At 47.7% G+C, this 18,832-nt stretch overlaps 2 protein-coding genes across 2 annotated transcripts; one reads left to right on the top strand and one right to left on the bottom strand.

Annotated features, from left to right (window-relative positions):
* Nucleotides 1-2,516: 2,516 nt before the first annotated feature.
* On the bottom strand, nt 2,517-4,679 carry CDC26 (cell division cycle 26). Its single transcript, XM_032233369.1, has 2 exons — nt 4,487-4,679; nt 2,517-2,838 (listed from the first exon to the last, which is right to left on the bottom strand). The coding sequence occupies exons 1-2, from the start codon at nt 4,565-4,567 to the stop codon at nt 2,662-2,664; spliced, it is 258 nt and encodes an 85-aa protein (XP_032089260.1). The 5' UTR covers nt 4,568-4,679; the 3' UTR covers nt 2,517-2,661.
* A 60-nt stretch (nt 4,680-4,739) lies between these two features.
* On the top strand, nt 4,740-18,832 carry PRPF4 (pre-mRNA processing factor 4). Its single transcript, XM_032233368.1, has 15 exons — nt 4,740-4,854; nt 5,408-5,458; nt 5,810-5,987; nt 6,678-6,864; nt 6,958-7,045; nt 8,045-8,124; nt 9,198-9,291; nt 10,531-10,625; nt 11,498-11,556; nt 11,654-11,777; nt 14,281-14,370; nt 15,510-15,632; nt 16,118-16,225; nt 16,906-17,024; nt 18,276-18,832. The coding sequence occupies exons 1-15, from the start codon at nt 4,831-4,833 to the stop codon at nt 18,467-18,469; spliced, it is 1,614 nt and encodes a 537-aa protein (XP_032089259.1). The 5' UTR covers nt 4,740-4,830; the 3' UTR covers nt 18,470-18,832.

The following is an 18,832-nucleotide window of genomic DNA, read 5'->3' as shown; positions in this document are numbered from 1 at the left end:
TTCCTCCCCAACCTCCTCACTGTTCAAATCTACTGCCCTGCTCTGCTTGGTGGGCCACAACAGAAGAAAGTAAAATCAGGATTAACGTTCATCCTGAGAAATCAAGCTTTTTTTCTTTCTTTTAAACTGACTGCCTGAGAGGGGAGAAGTACGCAGAAGCCGGAGTACTTCCACCACGGGGGAAATCAAAGCCTGCAACATGTCTGTCACCTGATTGTAAATTTGCGAGAGGCTGGCGTCTTGCTTTTCCACCAAGCCAAATCTGTACCTACCTCCAGGCTGTTTGGCTCAACTTCAAAACAAAAGGATGGCATTTACCCAAATGGCATGTGCCGAAGATTAGTAAAGCGGTAGCTGAATCAGCCTTCTCCCCATCCCATCCCTCGCCTCCCCGTACAATCAAGTTTTCAGCCTCTCTCTCTCTCCCGATCTTTTTAGAAGGCACAAAGACGGGGTTTGTGATACATTTCATCTCAACCGCAAAATCGAGCGGGGTTCCGCCATTTCGTGGCGCTTCAGCCACGGCTAACTTATCTCCGTAACGAGCTCTGTAGCGTTTAGCACATCGCGTCCGCCTGCTTGCTTCTATCCACCCTGTGTAAACCCGAAGAAGGGAGTGGCTCCTTGGTTACTAGGACAATGTGAACCCAACCGTATAGGGTTTGAGGCCAGCTTTAGCCATTTGGGTATTTCCCGTGAAAAGTGGGGAGAGGGGGGAAATTCCAAAAACCACCCGCCAGCGTCTTTCCCTTGTGTTTTGTCGACGGAAAATCTCGTCTCGTTTACTCGCTGACTGTAACCCAGTATTGTTTCTTCCGTAGCTGTTCTTCTAGTCTTCCTCCACTGACAGTATATCTATGGAAAGAATATAATGTGCCTTAGCTATATTGCTTCCTCGGGCTGTGTAGTGTACCATGTAAGACCGGGATGGGGAACCTGTGGCATGCAGAGTCCTATCTGTGGCACGCGCATCGCTCTGCTGGTTTCCAGCGCGCACCGGCCAGCTGGTCTTTGCGGACGCCGGAAAACAACTCCAAAAAAAAGAGGTTAAAAAACGGCCGGTTTCCAGGCCAAAAACGGCCCGAAAAACGGCCAAAAACCAAGCATGCGCATATTGGCAGGCTGGTCTTTGGGTTCGCGCATGCGCACACGTTCCACTTTGGGCATTCATGTGCCAAAAAGGTTTGCCGCCGCTCATGTAGGATGTCTTGTTTTAAATCCCTAGCTGATGGAAGTATATCCGTCGGCAATCATGTGAATACTAACGATTCCGCTGTTGTATCTTCTGAAAGTGCAGACTGCCCTAACCGAAAATGATGGATATGTTTACACCTGCCCCGACGTCGTTCAGTAGAATAAAGAGATTCAACCCATTGTCTGGAATTGGCTTTCTTTCCCCCATGCCCCCCCCGTCTCCATGACAATACCCTTCTCTCGTACCTCTCTCCCGTTCCCAAGCTGGTGGAACCGGTTTGCATGTACACAGCCCCGCGCACAATAGTATTGTCCCTACAATAGCTCCCAATTTAATGCGCTCGGCGTTAGGAAAGTGTGCGACGCAGAGTGAAGGAAAATAAGCTAATTGCAAGTAGCGCTATCCCTTCTAGGAATAGGCGAGTCCATGCGTTCGTCCTTGTTCAGGTGATTGGAGGGGTGAAGAGGCAGGTCTGCCCCACACCGCCCAGGTGGTGTTACAGAAATAAACACACTTCTATGATGGCTATACTCGTTCTGAGCGTGAAGCAAACTCCTGGTCCAGACAAAAAACCCTTTTATTAATTGACTGTGAATTCTGCTCATTCGCCTTCAGCAAAGTCTTTCAAGGGAGGATTTATGGTCACAGACCTTCTCTGGCTTGAAGAGCTGCCTGGCCCATATCTGCACAACTTGGCAAGGAGCCTCGGAGAGTCACGAATCAATGAAGCGAACTAATGGCCTCCTACAAACTCCACTCCCCTTTCAGTCCTCTTTTATTCCCTCTGGGAGGGGCCATTCACCGTCCACCTGTGGCCTTACTCCCAAGTCGACCCTTGATCTTTAGCTGTTCCCTTCGTCTAGCAGCTCTGTGCATGCACACACTGGGAAGAGGCTCCAGCTGTTCCTCTGCCCCACTGATGTCTGACTCTGAAGGCAGCTGATAACTGTCAGACGGCCCTGGCCCCCTCTCTCTTGTCTCCGACACAGAGCCTTTCCCAGACTCCAGGACCGGCCCATCTTCCTCCCCAACCTCCTCACTGTCCGAATCCAACCCCAACAACTGCGCAGGTGCTGTTACAAAACATTTTTCTCCTGGCTATACTGTGCAAAAATTCCCCCAGTAGTGACATCTGGAAACGTTTGCGTGCCGAGGTTATGCTAAGACAGCTTTGCCAGAATCTTAAGTATTGCTGTTGAAAGATTTAAGGTTGCAAATGGAAGATTTAAGTAAAGATATCCAGGGCAGGAGAGTGTCTGAATTCGGCCTTCAGGTGTATTGGGGGGGGGGGGGGGGGAAGGACACAACCTCATTCTTTACAGAATAGAAAAGTCTTTTATCTTCCAGAAGGATAAAAATCCTTATGGCTCCTCCATCTGTTCTCATCGTAAATCAGCTTGTCATAATCTTCGCTAAAGCACGCTCCGCAGAGAGACAGTGGTGCAACCCCGCTCCGCCCCATCGCTCTAGAATTCGAAGTTCCCAAACTGCGACGAACGGTTGCTGGGTTTCGGCTGAGGTTTGTAGCCGATCCGGTCATGAATAACTTGCTCCCAGCTCTTGGGATCGGGATTCAACGCCAGGGCCCCTTCGCCCTCATTGGTTCCCACCATGTCAACCTCTTCCCGCTGCTTTTTATGCGCCTGCAAAAAAAAAAAACCAAGAAGGTACAGATCCTTCGGAAAACACAACTGCAACTCATACGCAATACATTTAAGTGCGCTGAATAATCAAATGCTTTGGAAACATCCCAGAAAGGGGGAGAAAAGTGGGTATGATTCACGGGATCAAAACAGATCCAGCTTGTATCCAGTCATCCTGGCCAGCAACTATTCTTGCTTTTAAAAGGTTAAAACTACCTGAAAGTCCATTTCTACATGGACAACATTTTGCCAAAATGACTTCTTTCTATCATGCTTTTCCGTCAGCAGGCAGGACAAAATAGATGCACTTGAGTTCCTGCCACAGCTCATTCAAAAATAAACACTGCCAATCTATAAAGGTAGGTTAATATTTAAATACAACATCCCCTGGATACAAAGAGCACATTTTTGACTGTTTTGTATGTTTTGAAGGAGAAGGATAAATCTCTTCGGTTCGTTGGTTATAGATATTTTCTTCATAATTATAAAAAGTCTGTTTTCCGATCTTCTGCCTGCAGAAATATATTCAAAGCGTACCAAAATAAAATCAGGCTCCATTGACCAATAACATGCTTTATTATTTTTTTCCACCCAGATATATACATACATACATACATACATACATACATACATACATACATACATACATACAGCCCTTAATTTAAATAAACCAAAAACAGCGAGCGTGATTTTGAGGACCATGAGAGAGAGACAGAGAGAGACTGTAGATAGACAGATACAGTAGGATGGATGGATGGATGCATAGAGAGAGAGAGAGAGTAGTATGGATGGATGGATGGGTAGATAGATGATAGATAGATAAGATAGATAGATAGACAGACAGAGATGTGTGTGAGAGAGAGAGACTAGAGACAGACAGAGTGATGGATAGAAGATAGATAAAAAAGGTGATAGATAAAGATAGCCAGAGATAGATGGATAAATAAATGGATGGATGATAAGATGATAAATACAGAGAGATGATAGAGAAAAGAGAAGGAGAGACAGATGATAGCTAGATGGTAAAGATAGATAGACAGATGTGTGTGAAAGAGAGAGAGACTAGAGACAGGCAGAGTGATGTACAGATGATGGATAAGATAGATGATAGATATAAACAGAGATAGATATAGATGGATGAATGAATGGATGATAGATGATAAATACAGAGAGATGATAGAGGAAAAGAGGATAGATATAGACAGATAGATACAGAGAGATGATATAGATGATAAGTGATTAGATATATAATAGGATAGATAGAGATAGATAATAGGATGGGTAGGTAGATAGGTAGATAGATAGATAGACAGACAGACAGATTAGATAGGTAGATGGAAAAAATGTATCTGGAATGCCAAAACATGCAGATCCTTGGGGCAAGGCTGCCTCTGAGCATGTGCAGAATTTCCCTAGGCCATCAGCGGGGACATTTCCCTATATAAAGCAGACCCACTTTTTCCCCCCTCCCCGCTTCCTTGAAACCACTTTAAAAGCATTTCCCACGGAGAGAGCGCCTCTGAGCATGGGCAGAGTGCTCCGGAGCTCTTCTTTTTTTTTTTTTTTTTTTAAAGGGAGCACGGGCGGCCTCCGGCTGGGGACTCCCCAGATGTCTCTCTCACTCTCTCCTCCCCCAACCCCCACCTACCTCCAGCTCCTTGCGGGCCCCCTCGAACTCCTCGATGTCGTCCAGCTTCAGCTCCAGCCGGGTGGGCTTCCTCCGCAGCATCCTCTCGCTGGCCGGTCCAGCGGATGCCTCTAGGCGCGCATGCGCAACACCGTCCTTTTTACAAAGCCCCCTCTCCCCTCCGCTGCCGGAAACGCATCATAGAGGCCCTCCTGACCCTAGAGCGGCCGACTCGCCTGCGGAGACGCCATTGGCCCAGGCGCTCCGCCGGATGAGGGAGATCCGCAAGCGGAAGCCCGTTTGCCCCGGAAGCGCTTCTAAGGAAGCTCGCTTTATCCTGCCGGAACGGCTGTTAAGGGGCGGCTATGGCTTTGCCGAGGGGCTCCACGGTGGGTCAAAGCGGGGGAGGGTGGGATTCCCGGGGGTGGGTGGGCTCGGCCTATTTAGCTGGGAAGGGGGCTGCGCTTCCTAACAAGAATAAAATGGAAAAAAATAAAAGAACTACTCTCCCCTTCTCTCCAACCGTTACTTTTCAAACCTTGGACTACAGTGCCCATTGTCCACAGCAAGGGATGTTCATGGCCAGACTAGATAAAGGGGTCTTTCCAACGGCGGGATAGTGCAGCTTCCCCTCCTTTTATCCTCAGCCGCCTTCATTCATCATTATAAGCAGGAGGCTGCTAAAAAATTATTTATTTGTTATTGTTATTATTACTATTTTATTACTGCTATTTTGTTATTGCTACTATTATTACATCTTCATTATTATTGCTATTGCTATTATTTTATTTCTATTACTATTTTATTAATATTATTTTATTTTTATTATTACTATTATTATTGTTGATACTATTGCTATTATTATTATTATTCATTAAACATGAAACATGAAACTCAGTCAACTTAACATGTAATTTTTTTTGCTTCCATTTGTCATGGCAGGGAAATCAGCCAAATCCCCGCGAGAGGCTCCGTTTTCGCACTCTTGACACTGTAGGTTGCCCAGTTTGTATTTTGGGCCCCGCCTCACAATTTGGGGGTGGTATTTTGTGATGGTAGATAGAGGGTGGCTGTGCCTGGCCAGTGGGAATTCCAATTGGCCCAATCCAGCTGGTTTAAAACACACACACACACACACACACGCGACCCACAACAAGAATCGCATCAATATCACAATTTAAAAGATGGGTATGTGGAGAGCTAGAGAGCAAGGGGCTGTGGGGGAGGTGGAGTCTGCCATCAATATGCTGGCATGTTGGACTACAACTCCCATCATCCCCTTTCGGCTGAGGATTCGCCCCGTGGCTACAACCCTGGATCGTCACCCCTTGTTTTTCTCCGCAGGGGATCAAAACCAAGGGGTCCGATGATGGAGATGCCCCTCCTGCCAAGAGGACCCCCATTTTCTACGGGAGCCTGGAGGAGAAAGAGCGCGAGCGGATCCTGAAGGGGGAGTCGGCGATGATGGGCAAAGAAGCCGTCAAAGCAGCCATTGAGGCTGGCAACATCAACATCTCCACCGGTAAGATGAAGCCCAGCGACCAGGAAAACATCAAAGTTTGGGCGGTTATTTTTTCTCCTCCTTTAGGTTTATCGTAGGAAACATACAATGGAGTAAACAGTTTCTCTGGCAGCAGATTCAGACAGTGAGGAGGTTGGGGAGGAAGATGGGCCAGTCCTGGAGTCTGGGGAAGGTTCGGACGAGGGCTCTGTGTCGGAGGCAGAGAGGGGGCCGGGGTCGTCTGACAGTTATCAGCTGCCTTCAGAGTCAGACATCAGTGAGGCAGAAGAACAGCTGGAGCCTGTTCCCAGTGTGCGCATGCACAGAGTTGTCAGACGAAGGGAACAGCTACAGAACAGGGGTCGACTTGGGAGTAAGGCCGCAGGTGGGACAGTCCCAGAGGAAATAAAAGAGGAGCGACAGGGGAGTGGAGTTTGCAGGAGACAATTAGTTCACTTAATTGGTTCGTGACTCTCTGAGACTCCTTGCCAAGTTCTGCAGAGATCGTCCTGGCAGCTCTCCAAGCCAGATAAGGTCTGTGACTGTAAATCTTCCCTCGAAAGACTTTCCTGGATGTGAATGAGCACAATTCACGCAAAATCAATAAAAGGGTTTTTTTGTCGGACCAGGAGTTTGTTTCAGGCTCTTGGGAAGCCTCCGCCAGAACAACATAGGATGCCTGATATATACTGAATTTCTCCTCTGGCCTAGGGGAAGTTTTTGACCTCGACGACCACATCAGCGAACGTCAAGCAGAAGTCCTGGCCGAATTTGAGCGCCGGAAACGGGCGAGGCAAATCAACGTTTCCACGGATGACTCCGAAGTCAAGGCCTGCTTACGAGCGCTCGGAGAACCTATAACGCTGTTTGGGGAAGGCCCGGCCGAAAGGAGGGAGAGGTGAGAGCCGATGTATTTAGATTGAACTGTCCCTCCCCTTGTCCTTCATACATTTAAAAAGGCATTTTCACATTGACATTTCCTTCTCGCCAGGCTACGTAATATTCTCTCGGTTGTTGGCCCCGACGCCTTGAAGAAAACCAAGAAAGATGACGAAAAATCTAAGAAGTCCAAAGAAGAGGTGGGTGTGTTTTATACAGTTGCTGCTCAAGTACATGTTTAGGACTAAACGATTAAAATCTCTTTTTTGTGTTCTTTGTCTCCCCTTGAGCTGGACTTCACGATGCCTAACGTATATATAAAAGAACAATCCATTTGAAACGGAAGGTATCAAGAGTGTTGATTTGTGCATAAATCAATCGCAATTAACCGAGTTAAAGGCCAAATCAGTTGAAATGAATGTCTCATGATTTTCCAGCGAGGGTGGAAATATATAAGAATCCTCTGTGGAAAATACATTACACATCGCATCACTTCTGAAAAAAATTGTTCTGACCTAGGCTTCCTGAGACTGAACAAAGCACCCCAAAAACCCTCTTTTTTAGTTCAACGGCTGTGAATTACGTTCATTCACAGCCCGCAATGAGTCACAGGTAGTTTGTAAAGAGTCCGATGGAAGTCTGCCAAAGTCTTTCAGGATAAGGTTGATAAGCACCCACCTTTATCTCCCTTGAAACGCTGCCAAAGACCTGATTGCCAATTAGCTTTGCAAGGCCACACGGAGCACAGAGTCAAAACGGAGCTTCAGACTTTAAACCGACCAGAACGAACAAGGTTGCTTCCTGCAAAGGCTCACAGGCCTTTGCTCCTCCTTTGTGTCTTATGGGAGGGGCCAATCACCTCCAAGCCTTAACTTCTGAGTCACCCCTTTTGTCTTAACTGTTTTTGTCTACTGGCAGCTCTCTGCATGTTCACACTGGGAACAGGCTCCCTCTCTTCCTCTGCCTCGCTGATGTGAGGCTCCGGAGGCAGCACATAACTCCCAGATGGCCCTGGCCCCCACTCTGCCTCCGACGCACAGCCCTCGTCCGAGCCTTTCCCAGACTCCAGGACTGGCCCATTTTCCTCCCCAACCCTCCTCATTGTCCGACTCTGCTGCCAGATCCGCTGGCCGCTGGTGGACCACAACAAAAACGTTGGCTCTGTGCCTTCACTTCTTTTTGCAATTTGTCTTTCTTAGTATCAGCAGACCTGGTACCACGAAGGGCCAACCACCTTGAAGACAGCGAGACTCTGGATTGCAAACTACTCCCTTCCCCGGTAAGGCTATTAGTGAAAGGGAGAGAGCAAACCCCACTCCCTCTAGCACTGATGTTATCAGCTAGGTAACGAAACGTCTGCAAGAAAACCACGCAGCTTGGCAAGCAACAAGGGCCCCACAGTTCTCCTCCTTCTCATCGTCCTCTCTGTAAATCCCTCTCCCTCCTAGCACTGATGATGTTCCCTAGTTGGGTCATGAAACGTCTGCAAGAAAGCCACCAAGCTCAGAGCTTCTGTATATAAACAGAAAGTCCCACTCCCTTCTAGCACTGATGATATTCCCTAGTTGGGTCATGAAACGTCTGCAAGAAAACCACCAAGCTCAGAGCTTCTGTATATAAACACAAAGTCCCACTCCCTTCTAGCACTGATGATGTTCCCTAGTTGGGTCATGAAACGTCTGCAAGAAAACCATCAAGCTCAGAGAGTAACAAGGACCCTGCAGTTGTTCTCTTCCTCCTCCTCTTCCTCCCCCCCTATAAATCTATCCCCCTCCTATCACCTAGTTGGGTAAAGAAACTATACAAGAAAACAACCCACTCAGAGAGCATCAAGGGCCTACCAGTTCAACCCTGAGCTACCAAAATCCTCTTCCACGTGTAACACATTTCTCTCTGTCCTTGCCCTATAGCAGAATGGGTTTGTATATGTGTTAAAGGAGAAGTGGAAAATAATTCACATGTTCTATTACACTGCGAGCTATACAGAGCTTGTAGGTCTGCACATATTCTCCCCTTATTAGAGAGATTGCCAGGGAGGGCAGACCGTTTTTATCTAGGCTTTCTCCTCCAGGACACTAACCTGGTTACCACGTATGAGTGGCAAAGTTCTGTGCTGCTGCAATGTCCATAAGAAAAAAATTGGCTACAGAAGTATAGTACCATCTTGTACTAATTATCTGGACATACCTTTAACAATCTTTGGACCATTATGTTATTATCCACTTTTAATGTCAATACTTTTCAATTATATTTTAATGTTAGCATTTTTTAATATAGTGTAAAACCTAATGTGTATTGCTGGTCTTTGACCGTAATAAAGATTTTACTTACTTACTCTCTGTCCTTGCGCAGGGCAGTGAAGCGACTGGACGAAGCCCGGTGGTTTAAGGAGGTCCCCGAAGCCACACGGACATCCCAGAAACAAGAGCTTCACAAATCTTTAAGGGTGAGTAAGGGGCCCTCCCCACCATGCTGCAGGTCAAGAGAGTTGCAACTTAAAAACCTCCTCAAAAAGGTGGAAGCTTTGCGCAACTTAGATCTGCTTTGCACCGGTAAATGTTGCAGTGGCTTTTCTCTGGCCGAGGGGCGGGGAGAGGAAATCTACGAGTCTTGTTGAGCCAAACTCATGTCGGGATGTCTTGCTTAGCCACAGAAATGCTGGGTTCGATTGTTGGATCGTAAGTCAACAAAAATAAAAAATAAAAATTGCCTGCCAAGTCCTTCAATAAATGATTTTGAGGGTGTAACAGGAAGCATTCAGGAAGTTTTCTTCTTCCTACTTCTCCTCTCCCTCCCCCTTTCTCACGCTTCTCCTTACTGCTCCCCCTTTCCCCTTTTTTTCTACTCTCCCTTTCTCTCTCTCTCTCCCTTTCTCCTCTCCTCTTCCCCTTTCCCTTTTTCTCTCTTTTCCTCTCCCTCTCCCTTTCTCTCTCCTCCTTACTCTCCTTTCCCTTTCTCTTCTCCTTTCTCTCCCTTTCCCTTTCTCTCTCTTCTACTCTCCTTCTACCTTTCCCTTTCTCTCTTCTCCTTACTTCTCTCCCTTTCTCTCTCCTCTCCCCCTTTCTCTCTCTCTTTTCCTCTCCCTCTCCCTGTCTCTCTCCTCTCTCTATTTCTCTCTTCTCCTTATTCTCCCTTTCTCTCCTCTCCCTCTCCCTTTCTCTTTTCCTCTCCACCTCCCTTTCTCCTCTCTCTCTTTCTCTCTTCTCCTTACTGCTCCCCCTTTCTCTTTTTTCTACTCTCCCTTTCTCTCTCTTCTCCTTACTCTCCTTTCCCTTTCTCCTCTCCTCCAATCTACCTTTCCCTTTTCTCTTCCTTTCTCTCTCCTCTCCCTTTCACTCTCCTCTCCCACTTTCCCTCTCCCTTTTCCTCTCCCTCTCCCTTTCGCTCTCTTCTCCTTACTTCTCTCCCTGTCTCTCTCCTCTCTCTCTTTCTCTCTTCTCCTTACTCTCCTCTCCCTTTCTCTCTCCTCTCCCTTTCTCTTTTCCTCTCCACCTCCCTTTCTCTCTCTTCGCCTTACTCTCCTCCTCCCCCCCCTTTCTCTCCCTCCCTCTCTTTTAAATCTTATGAAAGATGATCATTTATCATTTAGCATATGTCATATCACGCATGGACTGGCAATATATATTAATAATAATGTTTGGAAAGAATTGGCAGCTTCATCCTCTTGGTGTGCTTTCATTTTCAGTCCCTGAATAACTTCTGCAGCCAAATTGGGGATGACCGTCCTATTTCCTTTTGTCACTTCAGTTCCAACTCCAAATTCTTGGCCACAGCCTGTTGGTAAGAAGGATTTTGTTGTCTTGGAGGGAAGGGGGGGAGGTTTCACCTCAGGCAGGAGAGGGCAAAAGAATGACTGAAGGGGGGCACCCAGTTTTAAAACAAAAAAACTCTGACATTTATAGAATCAGCCTAAATCTAATTTAAAACCATTTTTATTAGGTTCTGCACACCTTCATGGTGTGTGGGTGATATTGCTCTCTAGTTATAATTATTGCTTTATTAGTTGCCATGAATAACTGTGAAGAAAAAAAATTAGAGGGCTCTCCTAAAAAAAAACATAGAGATGCGGTGAACCCTCACTGAACTGAACACTAACTCACTGAACCCAGTGTCCCGTTTAGCGACGGAATGTTTGGGCTCCGTTGTAGTGGTAAGTCGAGGACTACAGGTGGCATGTAAGTCACTTAGGGGCTCGGTGGCTAAGACGCTGAGCTTGTCGATCAGAAAGGTTGGCAGTTTAGCGGTCCGAATCCCCAGCGCCGCGTAACGGAGGGAGCTCCCGTGACTCGTCCCAGCTTCTGCCAACCTAGCAGTTCAAAAGCACGTCAAAAATACAAGTAGAAAAACAGGAACCACCTTTGGTGGGAAGGAAACAGTGTTCGGTGCGCCTTCGGGCGTTGAGTCATGCCGCCCACATGACCACGGAGACATCTTCGGACAGCGCTGGCTCTTCGGCTTTGAAATGGAGATGAGCACCGCCCCCTAGAGTCGGGAACGACTAGCACATATGTGTGAGGGGAACTTTTACATTTTTTATTTTAAAAAAAAAATCCATATGCAGAGAGGAGCTTGGAAGACTTTGAGCACGAATAACTTAGAGCAGCAAAGTGTCCTAATCTTTTCCTTGTGGTCTCCTTTCTTTCGGCCCACAGGAGCGGGCTCTGTAAGATATGGTCGGTGCCGGATTGCAATCTCGTCCTCACTTTGCGAGGTACTGCAACTCTCCCCTCCCTTTGAGCCACAGCCTGGTTCAGAACCGGGCAAGCACATATCCTGGTGTACCTGACAGCTTTCTCACCTCTCCTAAGGGCATAACACCAACGTTGGCGCCATCGTCTTCCACCCCAAAGCCACCATTTCATTGGACAAGAAGGACGTCAATCTAGCGTCTTGCGGCGCCGATGGCTCCGTCAAGCTCTGGAGTCTGGAAAGGTTCGTGCAGGCTTTTCTCATTTGCTATTTCCAATAAAGCCTCAGGGTGGATGGGATAGGTGGCTCAGGGGCTAAGACGCTGAGCTTGTCAGTCAGGAAGGTCTGCAGTTCGGCGGTTCGAATCCCGAGCACCGCGTAACGGAGGGAGCTCCCGTGACTTGTCCCAGCTTCTGCCAACCTAGCAGTTCGAAAGCAGGTCAAAAATGCAAGTAGAAAAATAGGAACCACTTTTGGTGGGAAGGGAACAGCGTTCCGTGGGCCTTCGGGCATGGAGTCATGCCGGCCACATGACCCCAGAGGCATCTTTGGACAGCACTGGCTCTTCGGCTTTGAAACGGAGATGAACACCGCCCCCTGGAGTCAGGAACGACTAGCACATATGTGCGAAGGGAACCTTTACCATATATATCATATATATATATATCTAAAGGGAGATCTATACTAGTCTCCCTTTATTTATTAGCACAAATACAACATATATATATATGTAGTGTTTGTACTGATAAATATTTTTTGCTGATATATATATATGTATGTATGTATGTATGTATATATGTATATGTATATATATATATATATATATGTATATGTATATATTAGATTTTTTTACAACCCCCGGTATGCCCAAATATGGGAGGAAGCTGCTTCCATTCTCTGTCCATCGGCTCGTCACAAGAGACCATCCAGACAGAAACCCAATATTTTTACTGTTGCCTTTTGTTATATTTGTGTTGTATTTGTGCTGATAAAGTCTCTCTTTATTTATTTATCACCACAAATACAACACGCACACACACACACACACACACACACACACACACACACACACATATAAAACTCCTCCCATAAATTCACGACACTTTTCCCCAGTAACGTTAAAGACTAAACGCCCCACTGCAGGGAATCAAGTGTGGCTGCGGGCAGAATCTGCTGATGGCCTCAATTTGCCTTCCAGAATCTGCAGCCCTTCCGATGTTGCTGAGCCAGCATTAGGCAACACGGAATCTGCTCGTGAGTGGGGGCGGCTGGAGCTGTTGCCAAGCTACAGCTGAGGGGGCAGAAGGGCCCTTTCCTTTCAGCGGAAAATTTGTTTAGCGCTGGGTGTTCAGTGCTAGGTGACCTCCGGTTGGGCCCTGAAAGGTCTACAAGAAAACAACCAGAGAGGACCAAGTCCTTCTCCTCCTCCTCTTCCTCTTTCCCTTTCCCTTCCTCTTCCTCCCACAGCCTGCTTCTAGCAGTAATGCCGTTACCTATTTGGGTAATGAAACATACGCGAGGAAGCAACCAAGCTCAGAGAGCACCCAGTCCTCCTCCTTGCCTTCCTCCTCCTCCTCCTCCTCCTCCTTTACACCCTACTTCCTTTTAGCACTGATGCTGTTATCTATTTGGGTAATGAAACATCTGCAAGAAAACAACCAAGCTCTCAGAGGACCAAATCGTCCTTGTCTTCCTCCTCGTCTTCCTCTTTCTCCTCCTCCACATCCTACTTCCTTCTAGCACTGATGCTGTTACCTATTTGGGTTGCAAAATATCAGCAAGAAAACAACCAAGCTCAGAGAGGACCAAATCCTCCTCCTCGTCTTCCTCCTCTACCTCCTCCTCCTCCTCCTTTATACCCTACTTCCTTCTAGCACTGATGCTGTTACCTATTTGGGTAATGAAACATTTGCGAGGAAACAACCAAGCTCAGAGAGCACCAAATCCTCCTCCTTGTCCTCCTCCTCCTTTACACCCTACTTCCTTCTAGCACTGATGCTGTTACCTATTTGGGTAATGAAACATTTGCGAGGAAACAACCAAGCTCAGAGAGGACCAGATCCTCCTCCTTGTCTTCCTCCTCCTGCTCCTCCTCCTCCTTTGTACCCTACCTCCTTTTAGCACTGATGCTGTTATCTATTTGGGTAATGAAACATCTGCAAGAAAACAACCAAGCTCAGAGAGCACCAAATCCTCCTCCTTGTCCTCCTCCTCCTTTACACCCTACTTCCTTCTAGCACTGATGCTGTTATCTATTTGGGTAATGAAACATCTGCAAGAAAACAACCAAGCTCAGAGAGCACCAAATCCTCCTCCTTGTCCTCCTCCTCCTCCTCCCCCATACCCTATTTCTTTCTAGCACTGATGCTGTTACCTATTTGGGTTGCAAAATATCAGCAAGAAAACAACCAAGCTCAGAGAGGACCAAGTTCCCCCCCTCCTCCTCTTTCTCCTCCTCCTCCTCCCCCCACCCCCTACTTCTAGCACTGATGCTAGTAACCCACAATTTGGGTTACAAAACACCTGCAAGAAAACAACCGAGCTCACAGACCCACAATGATCCCACAGTATTGAGCCCTCTTTGCCAAGGTCATCCGCTACAGGTTTGCCAAAACCTGTGACAGGCGTGTGTGCGTGCTTGCCAGCATCAAAAATGAGTAAAAATCCACATTTACGGTGAATTTGGAGCATGTGATGCTCCCCTCCCCTGGTTTCTTATCTTCTGCACCTTCTTGGTTTCTTTCAGCGATGAACCAGTGGCTGATATAGAAGGCCACACAGTGAGAGTGGCCCGGGTCACATGGCATCCCTCTGGCAGATTTTTGGGCACCACATGGTAAGAAGGTCCCTCTCTCTTTCTCCCTCTGCTAAATGGGGGTGGGGGGGGAAGAGGATTGAAATTGTCACTGCCCAGCTAGCTGAAGATTCTGGGATTTGTGGTCTCGCGGCATCCAGAGGGGCAACCTGTTGAGGAAAGGTGGTATCTATAATTCTTCCTAAGCTAGTTCTAGAGTCCTTAGCTCTTATATACCGCTTCACAGTGCTTTTACAGCCCTCTCTAAGTGGTTTACAGAATCAGCCTCTTGCCCTCCAACAATCTGGGTCCTCATTTGACCCACCTCGGAAGGATGGAAGGCTGAGGCAACCTTCAGCTGGTCAGGATCGAACTCCCAGCTTTGTGGGCAGAATTAGCCCACTGTAGTGCATTCTAACCACTGCGGCACCATGGTTCAGATCTAGATAGAGTGGGGAGACAGAAAAAGAGAACACACAGAGAGAGAGGTGAGACGATTGATGAGAGAGGATAAATAGACAGACTGATAGATAGATATATGCAGATTAGGTAGATAGGTGGGTAGGTAGATAGCTAATGTAGATTAGGTGGGGGGATGGATAAATAGAGAGAGAGAGATAATAAATGGATGGAGAAAGGGAGAGATACTGGTTGGAGAAGCAGATAATGGATAGATAGAGGATGGATGGTAGGTAGGTGGGGGGATAGATAGATAGAGAGATGGTAGATGGATGACAGATAGATACAGTAGATAGATAGATTGATTTGATTGATTGGTAGATGATAGATGGATGACAGACGGACACGATGATAGATAGATAGATAGATAGATAGATAGATAGATAGATAGATAGATGATAGATAGATTTGATTGATTGGTAGATGATAGATGGATGACAGACAGACCGACCGACAGAGAGATAGATAGATTTGATTGATAGATGGTAGATGATAGATTGATTGATTGATAGATAGATAGATAGATAGATAGATAGATAGATTTGATTGATAGATAGATAGATAGATTTGATTGATAGATGGTAGATGATAGATGGATGACACAGATTAGATAGATTGACAGACAGACAGAGCTAGCACTGAGACTTCTAATCATGGGGGAAACACTTGCTGGACCTCTACAAGATCTGCCAGGTTAACCTTCCTTGTTTCTCCCACTGTAGCTATGACCACTCCTGGCGTTTGTGGGACCTCGAGGCCCAGGAGGAGATTCTCCACCAGGAAGGGCACAGCAAAGGGGTCTACGACATCGCCTTCCATGGCGATGGCTCCTTAGCCGGCACCGGGTAAGCCCTCGACCTCTGCGCCAAGGCCTTGGCTGGCCGAATGGGATCCCAGGCCAAGCACCGAGGCTTTCCTAAGGCCAGCCTCCACTTGGGACCCTCCTGCGGGGCCTCCTTGCTTTACGGCCTCCATCAAGGCCAGCATTTCCATCGCTAAGCCAGGCGGTTCTTAAGTGAGCCGTGCCTTCATTCTATGACCTCTTTGCCCTGGTGGTTACGCAAATCGCTGCAGTCGTTAAGTTAGCCGTGCTGTCGCTGAGTGAATCTCACCTCCTCTCCTCCCCCCCCATTGACTTGGCTTATTGGCTATCTCCTGGGAAGGTCCGAATTTTGATCAGGTAACCATAGGGATCCCGCGACGGTCATAAGTGTGAACAACGCTCATGAGTCACTTTTTTTCAGTGCTGTTATAACTTCAGCAGACATACTGCTGTAAGTTGAGAACTACGTTTTATTTATCGGACATATTTTGTTTTGTTTTCTTCCAGTGGTCTGGATGCGTTTGGCCGCGTCTGGGACTTGCGCACCGGAAGGTGCATTATGTTCTTGGAAGGTCATCTCAAAGAGATCTACGGGGTCAGCTTTTCCCCGAACGGGTAAGAGCCACACTGAAGTTTCCAAAAGACGACCTAATTAATTTACGAGCCTCGAGACAAAGTTCAAAAGAAACCCAGTCATTGATTAGGAGCAACGTTTTGGCAAGTTCTTCTGCGGAGCCGAAACTGACTTCCGCTTAATGGTCTTTGCACTTTACCCCAAACTCTCCCCTCCCTCAGTCTGTGTCATAAATCATATCCACCAACGAGGTTGTAGAAATATGAGATCCGGCTCTGGACGAAGGTATGCATGGAATCCTCCCTCCCAATGTCAACTTGATAATAGTTGCCGCGGCTCATGTGTCCTTAATGTTGATTCATTCACCTTCCCATGCTGGCCCTGTGGTCAGAGTGCAGTACTGCAGGCTACTTCTGTTGACTGCCGGCTGCCTGCAATTGGGCAATTCGAATGAGTATTGCAGGCTCATTCTGTCCACTGCCAGGAGTTCAATGCTGATCAGCTCAAGGTTGGCTCAGCCTTCCGTCCTTCCGAGGTGGGTCAAATGAGGACCCAGATTGTTGGGCGCAAAAGGCTGACTCTATAAACTGCTTAGAGAGGGCTGTAAAAGCACCGAAAAGTGGTATATAAGTCTAAGGGCTACCGCTATTTCTACTCCCCCTCTGCTAAGTTTAAGCCCCAGCTTCATTCTTCTTCTTCCTCTTCCTCCTCCCATTCATAGGTACCACATCGCCACAGGCAGTGGAGACAACACCTGTAAAGTTTGGGACCTTCGCCAAAGGAGATGCATTTACACCATCCCCGCCCATCAGAATCTGATCACCGGAGTGAAATTCGAACGTAAGCCTTTCTGCCTCAAATCTGGACTCTGAAAACCCAAGCTTCGACTTTGGGGAACCGCCGAGAGCCTCTTAGTTGGGGCTCAGATTTGAGGGCAAGGGGGCAGCTTCCCTTGTTCTTCAAAGCCAACTTAGCTTGCCCGCAGGGGCGCCTCCCAGCGAAGCAGCCTCACATCAAACTGGGTTAAGATTTGGCAAGTGAAGCCCTTGGAAATGTAGGTGAAGCTTCAGGTTGGAAAACGAAAGCACCTCCCAAATTTCGGACTGGAAACAAGGAGGTTGTGAGTTCTAGTCCCACTTTAGCCATGAAAGCCAGCTGGGTGACTTTGTGCCGGTCACCAGGAGACAGTGAGTTCTAGTCCCACTTTGGCCATGAAAACCAGCTGGGTGACTTTGGGCCAGTCACCAGGAGATAGTGAGTTCTAGTCCTACCTTAGCCATGAAAGCCAGCTGGGTGACTTTGGGCCAGTCACCAGGAGACAGTGAGTTCTAGTCCTACCTTAGCCATGAAAGCCAGCTGGGTGACTTTGGGCCAGTCACCAGGAGACAGTGAGTTCTAGTCCCACTTTGGCCATGAAAGCCAGCAGGGTGGCTTCCATTTAGTCCTTCTGTGTTACCCCAACCCACTTTTGTAAGGAAAATAAGAGGAAGAAGGTGTGGCGAATATGTCCCCCACCTTTATTTATAAAAATAATAAAGTTGGGCTATACAAATTAAATGATAATAATAACAACAGTTCCCTCCATTCAGTTTTCCCTCCCTCGCCCTCCTTCTCTACTCTTCCTCTCCGCTTCTGTTTTTAGCTGCTTGCAATAGCAACCCCATGGGACACGGTAGCTCAGTGGCTAAGATGCTGAGCTTGTCGATCAGAAAGGTCGGCGGTTCGAATCCCTAGCGCCGTGTAACGGGTTGAGCTCCCGTGACTTGTCCCAGCTTCTGCCAACCTAGCAGTTCGAAAGCACGTAAAAAAATGCAAGTAGAAAAATAGGGAACCATCTTTGGTGGGAAGGGAACGGTGTTCCGTGCGCCTTCAGCGTTGAGTCATGCCGGCCAAATGACCACGGAGGCGTCTTCGGACAGCGCTGGCTCTCCGGCTTTGAAATGGAGATGAGCAGCGCCCCCTAGAGTCGGGAACGACTAGCACAGATGTGCGAAGGGAAGCTTTACCTAACAGCATCCTTGTGTTTCCTGAGGTCAGTTGCTCTCCTGGAGCCCCCGTGAATGGTTCGTTTTTGTGCTTCCCTCCTCCCAGCGAATCACGGCAACTTCCTGCTGACCGGGGCCTACGACAACACGGCCAAGGTGTGGACCCACCCGGGCTGGTCTCCCTTGAAGACCTTGGCCGGACACGAGGGCAAAGTCATGGGCTTGGACATCTCCATGGACGGGCAACTGATCGCCACCTGCTCCTACGACCGGACCTTCAAGCTCTGGATGGCAGAATAAGCAGGGTATTTCCACCCATCCGAACCCTTCTCCGCGCCACCTGGGGGATTTACCTGGGTTTTATGTCGGGAGGAGATCTGATCACAACTGGCCTTGCAGAGTCCATCCTCTTACTCCTCCTCCTCCTCCTGTTACGCCGGCCAGCCCAGGTGATAAAAGGTTGCAAACCACCCCCCTGCTTTTGCTGGCCTTGGACGGAGACGCTTCTGGGAGATCGGAGGGTCCCCCTCAAATAGGTGGTCTTTGGACCTCTCAGTTTGGGACCGGAATCGTTTTCTCTGTTGGGCAGAGACTTTTTTAAAAAAATCAGAAAAAAAATAAGTGTATTAAAACGAAGTGGCTGCTTCTGTTTCAAAGCCTCCA

Source organism: Thamnophis elegans, chromosome 16 (assembly GCF_009769535.1).
Source record: "Thamnophis elegans isolate rThaEle1 chromosome 16, rThaEle1.pri, whole genome shotgun sequence".
In the NCBI taxonomy this organism is placed as follows: domain Eukaryota; kingdom Metazoa; phylum Chordata; class Lepidosauria; order Squamata; family Colubridae; genus Thamnophis; species Thamnophis elegans.
The sequence above is the reverse complement of the archived record's forward strand: the minus strand, read 5'-3'. Positions and strand labels throughout refer to the sequence as shown.

Excerpts from the sequence above, each read along its gene's own strand:
- CDC26 (XM_032233369.1), bottom strand. The coding sequence starts at position 4,567 with ATGCTGCGGAGGAAGCCCACCCGGCTGGAGCTGAAGCTGGACGACATC. Across the intron at positions 2,839-4,486 it reads GGGCCCGCAAGGAGCTGGAG|GCGCATAAAAAGCAGCGGGA; the intron begins GTAGGTGGGGGT and ends TTTTTTTTGCAG.
- PRPF4 (XM_032233368.1), top strand. The coding sequence starts at position 4,831 with ATGGCTTTGCCGAGGGGCTCCACG. Across the intron at positions 7,046-8,044 it reads CTAAGAAGTCCAAAGAAGAG|TATCAGCAGACCTGGTACCA; the intron begins GTGGGTGTGTTT and ends TGTCTTTCTTAG. Across the intron at positions 14,371-15,509 it reads AGATTTTTGGGCACCACATG|CTATGACCACTCCTGGCGTT; the intron begins GTAAGAAGGTCC and ends CTCCCACTGTAG.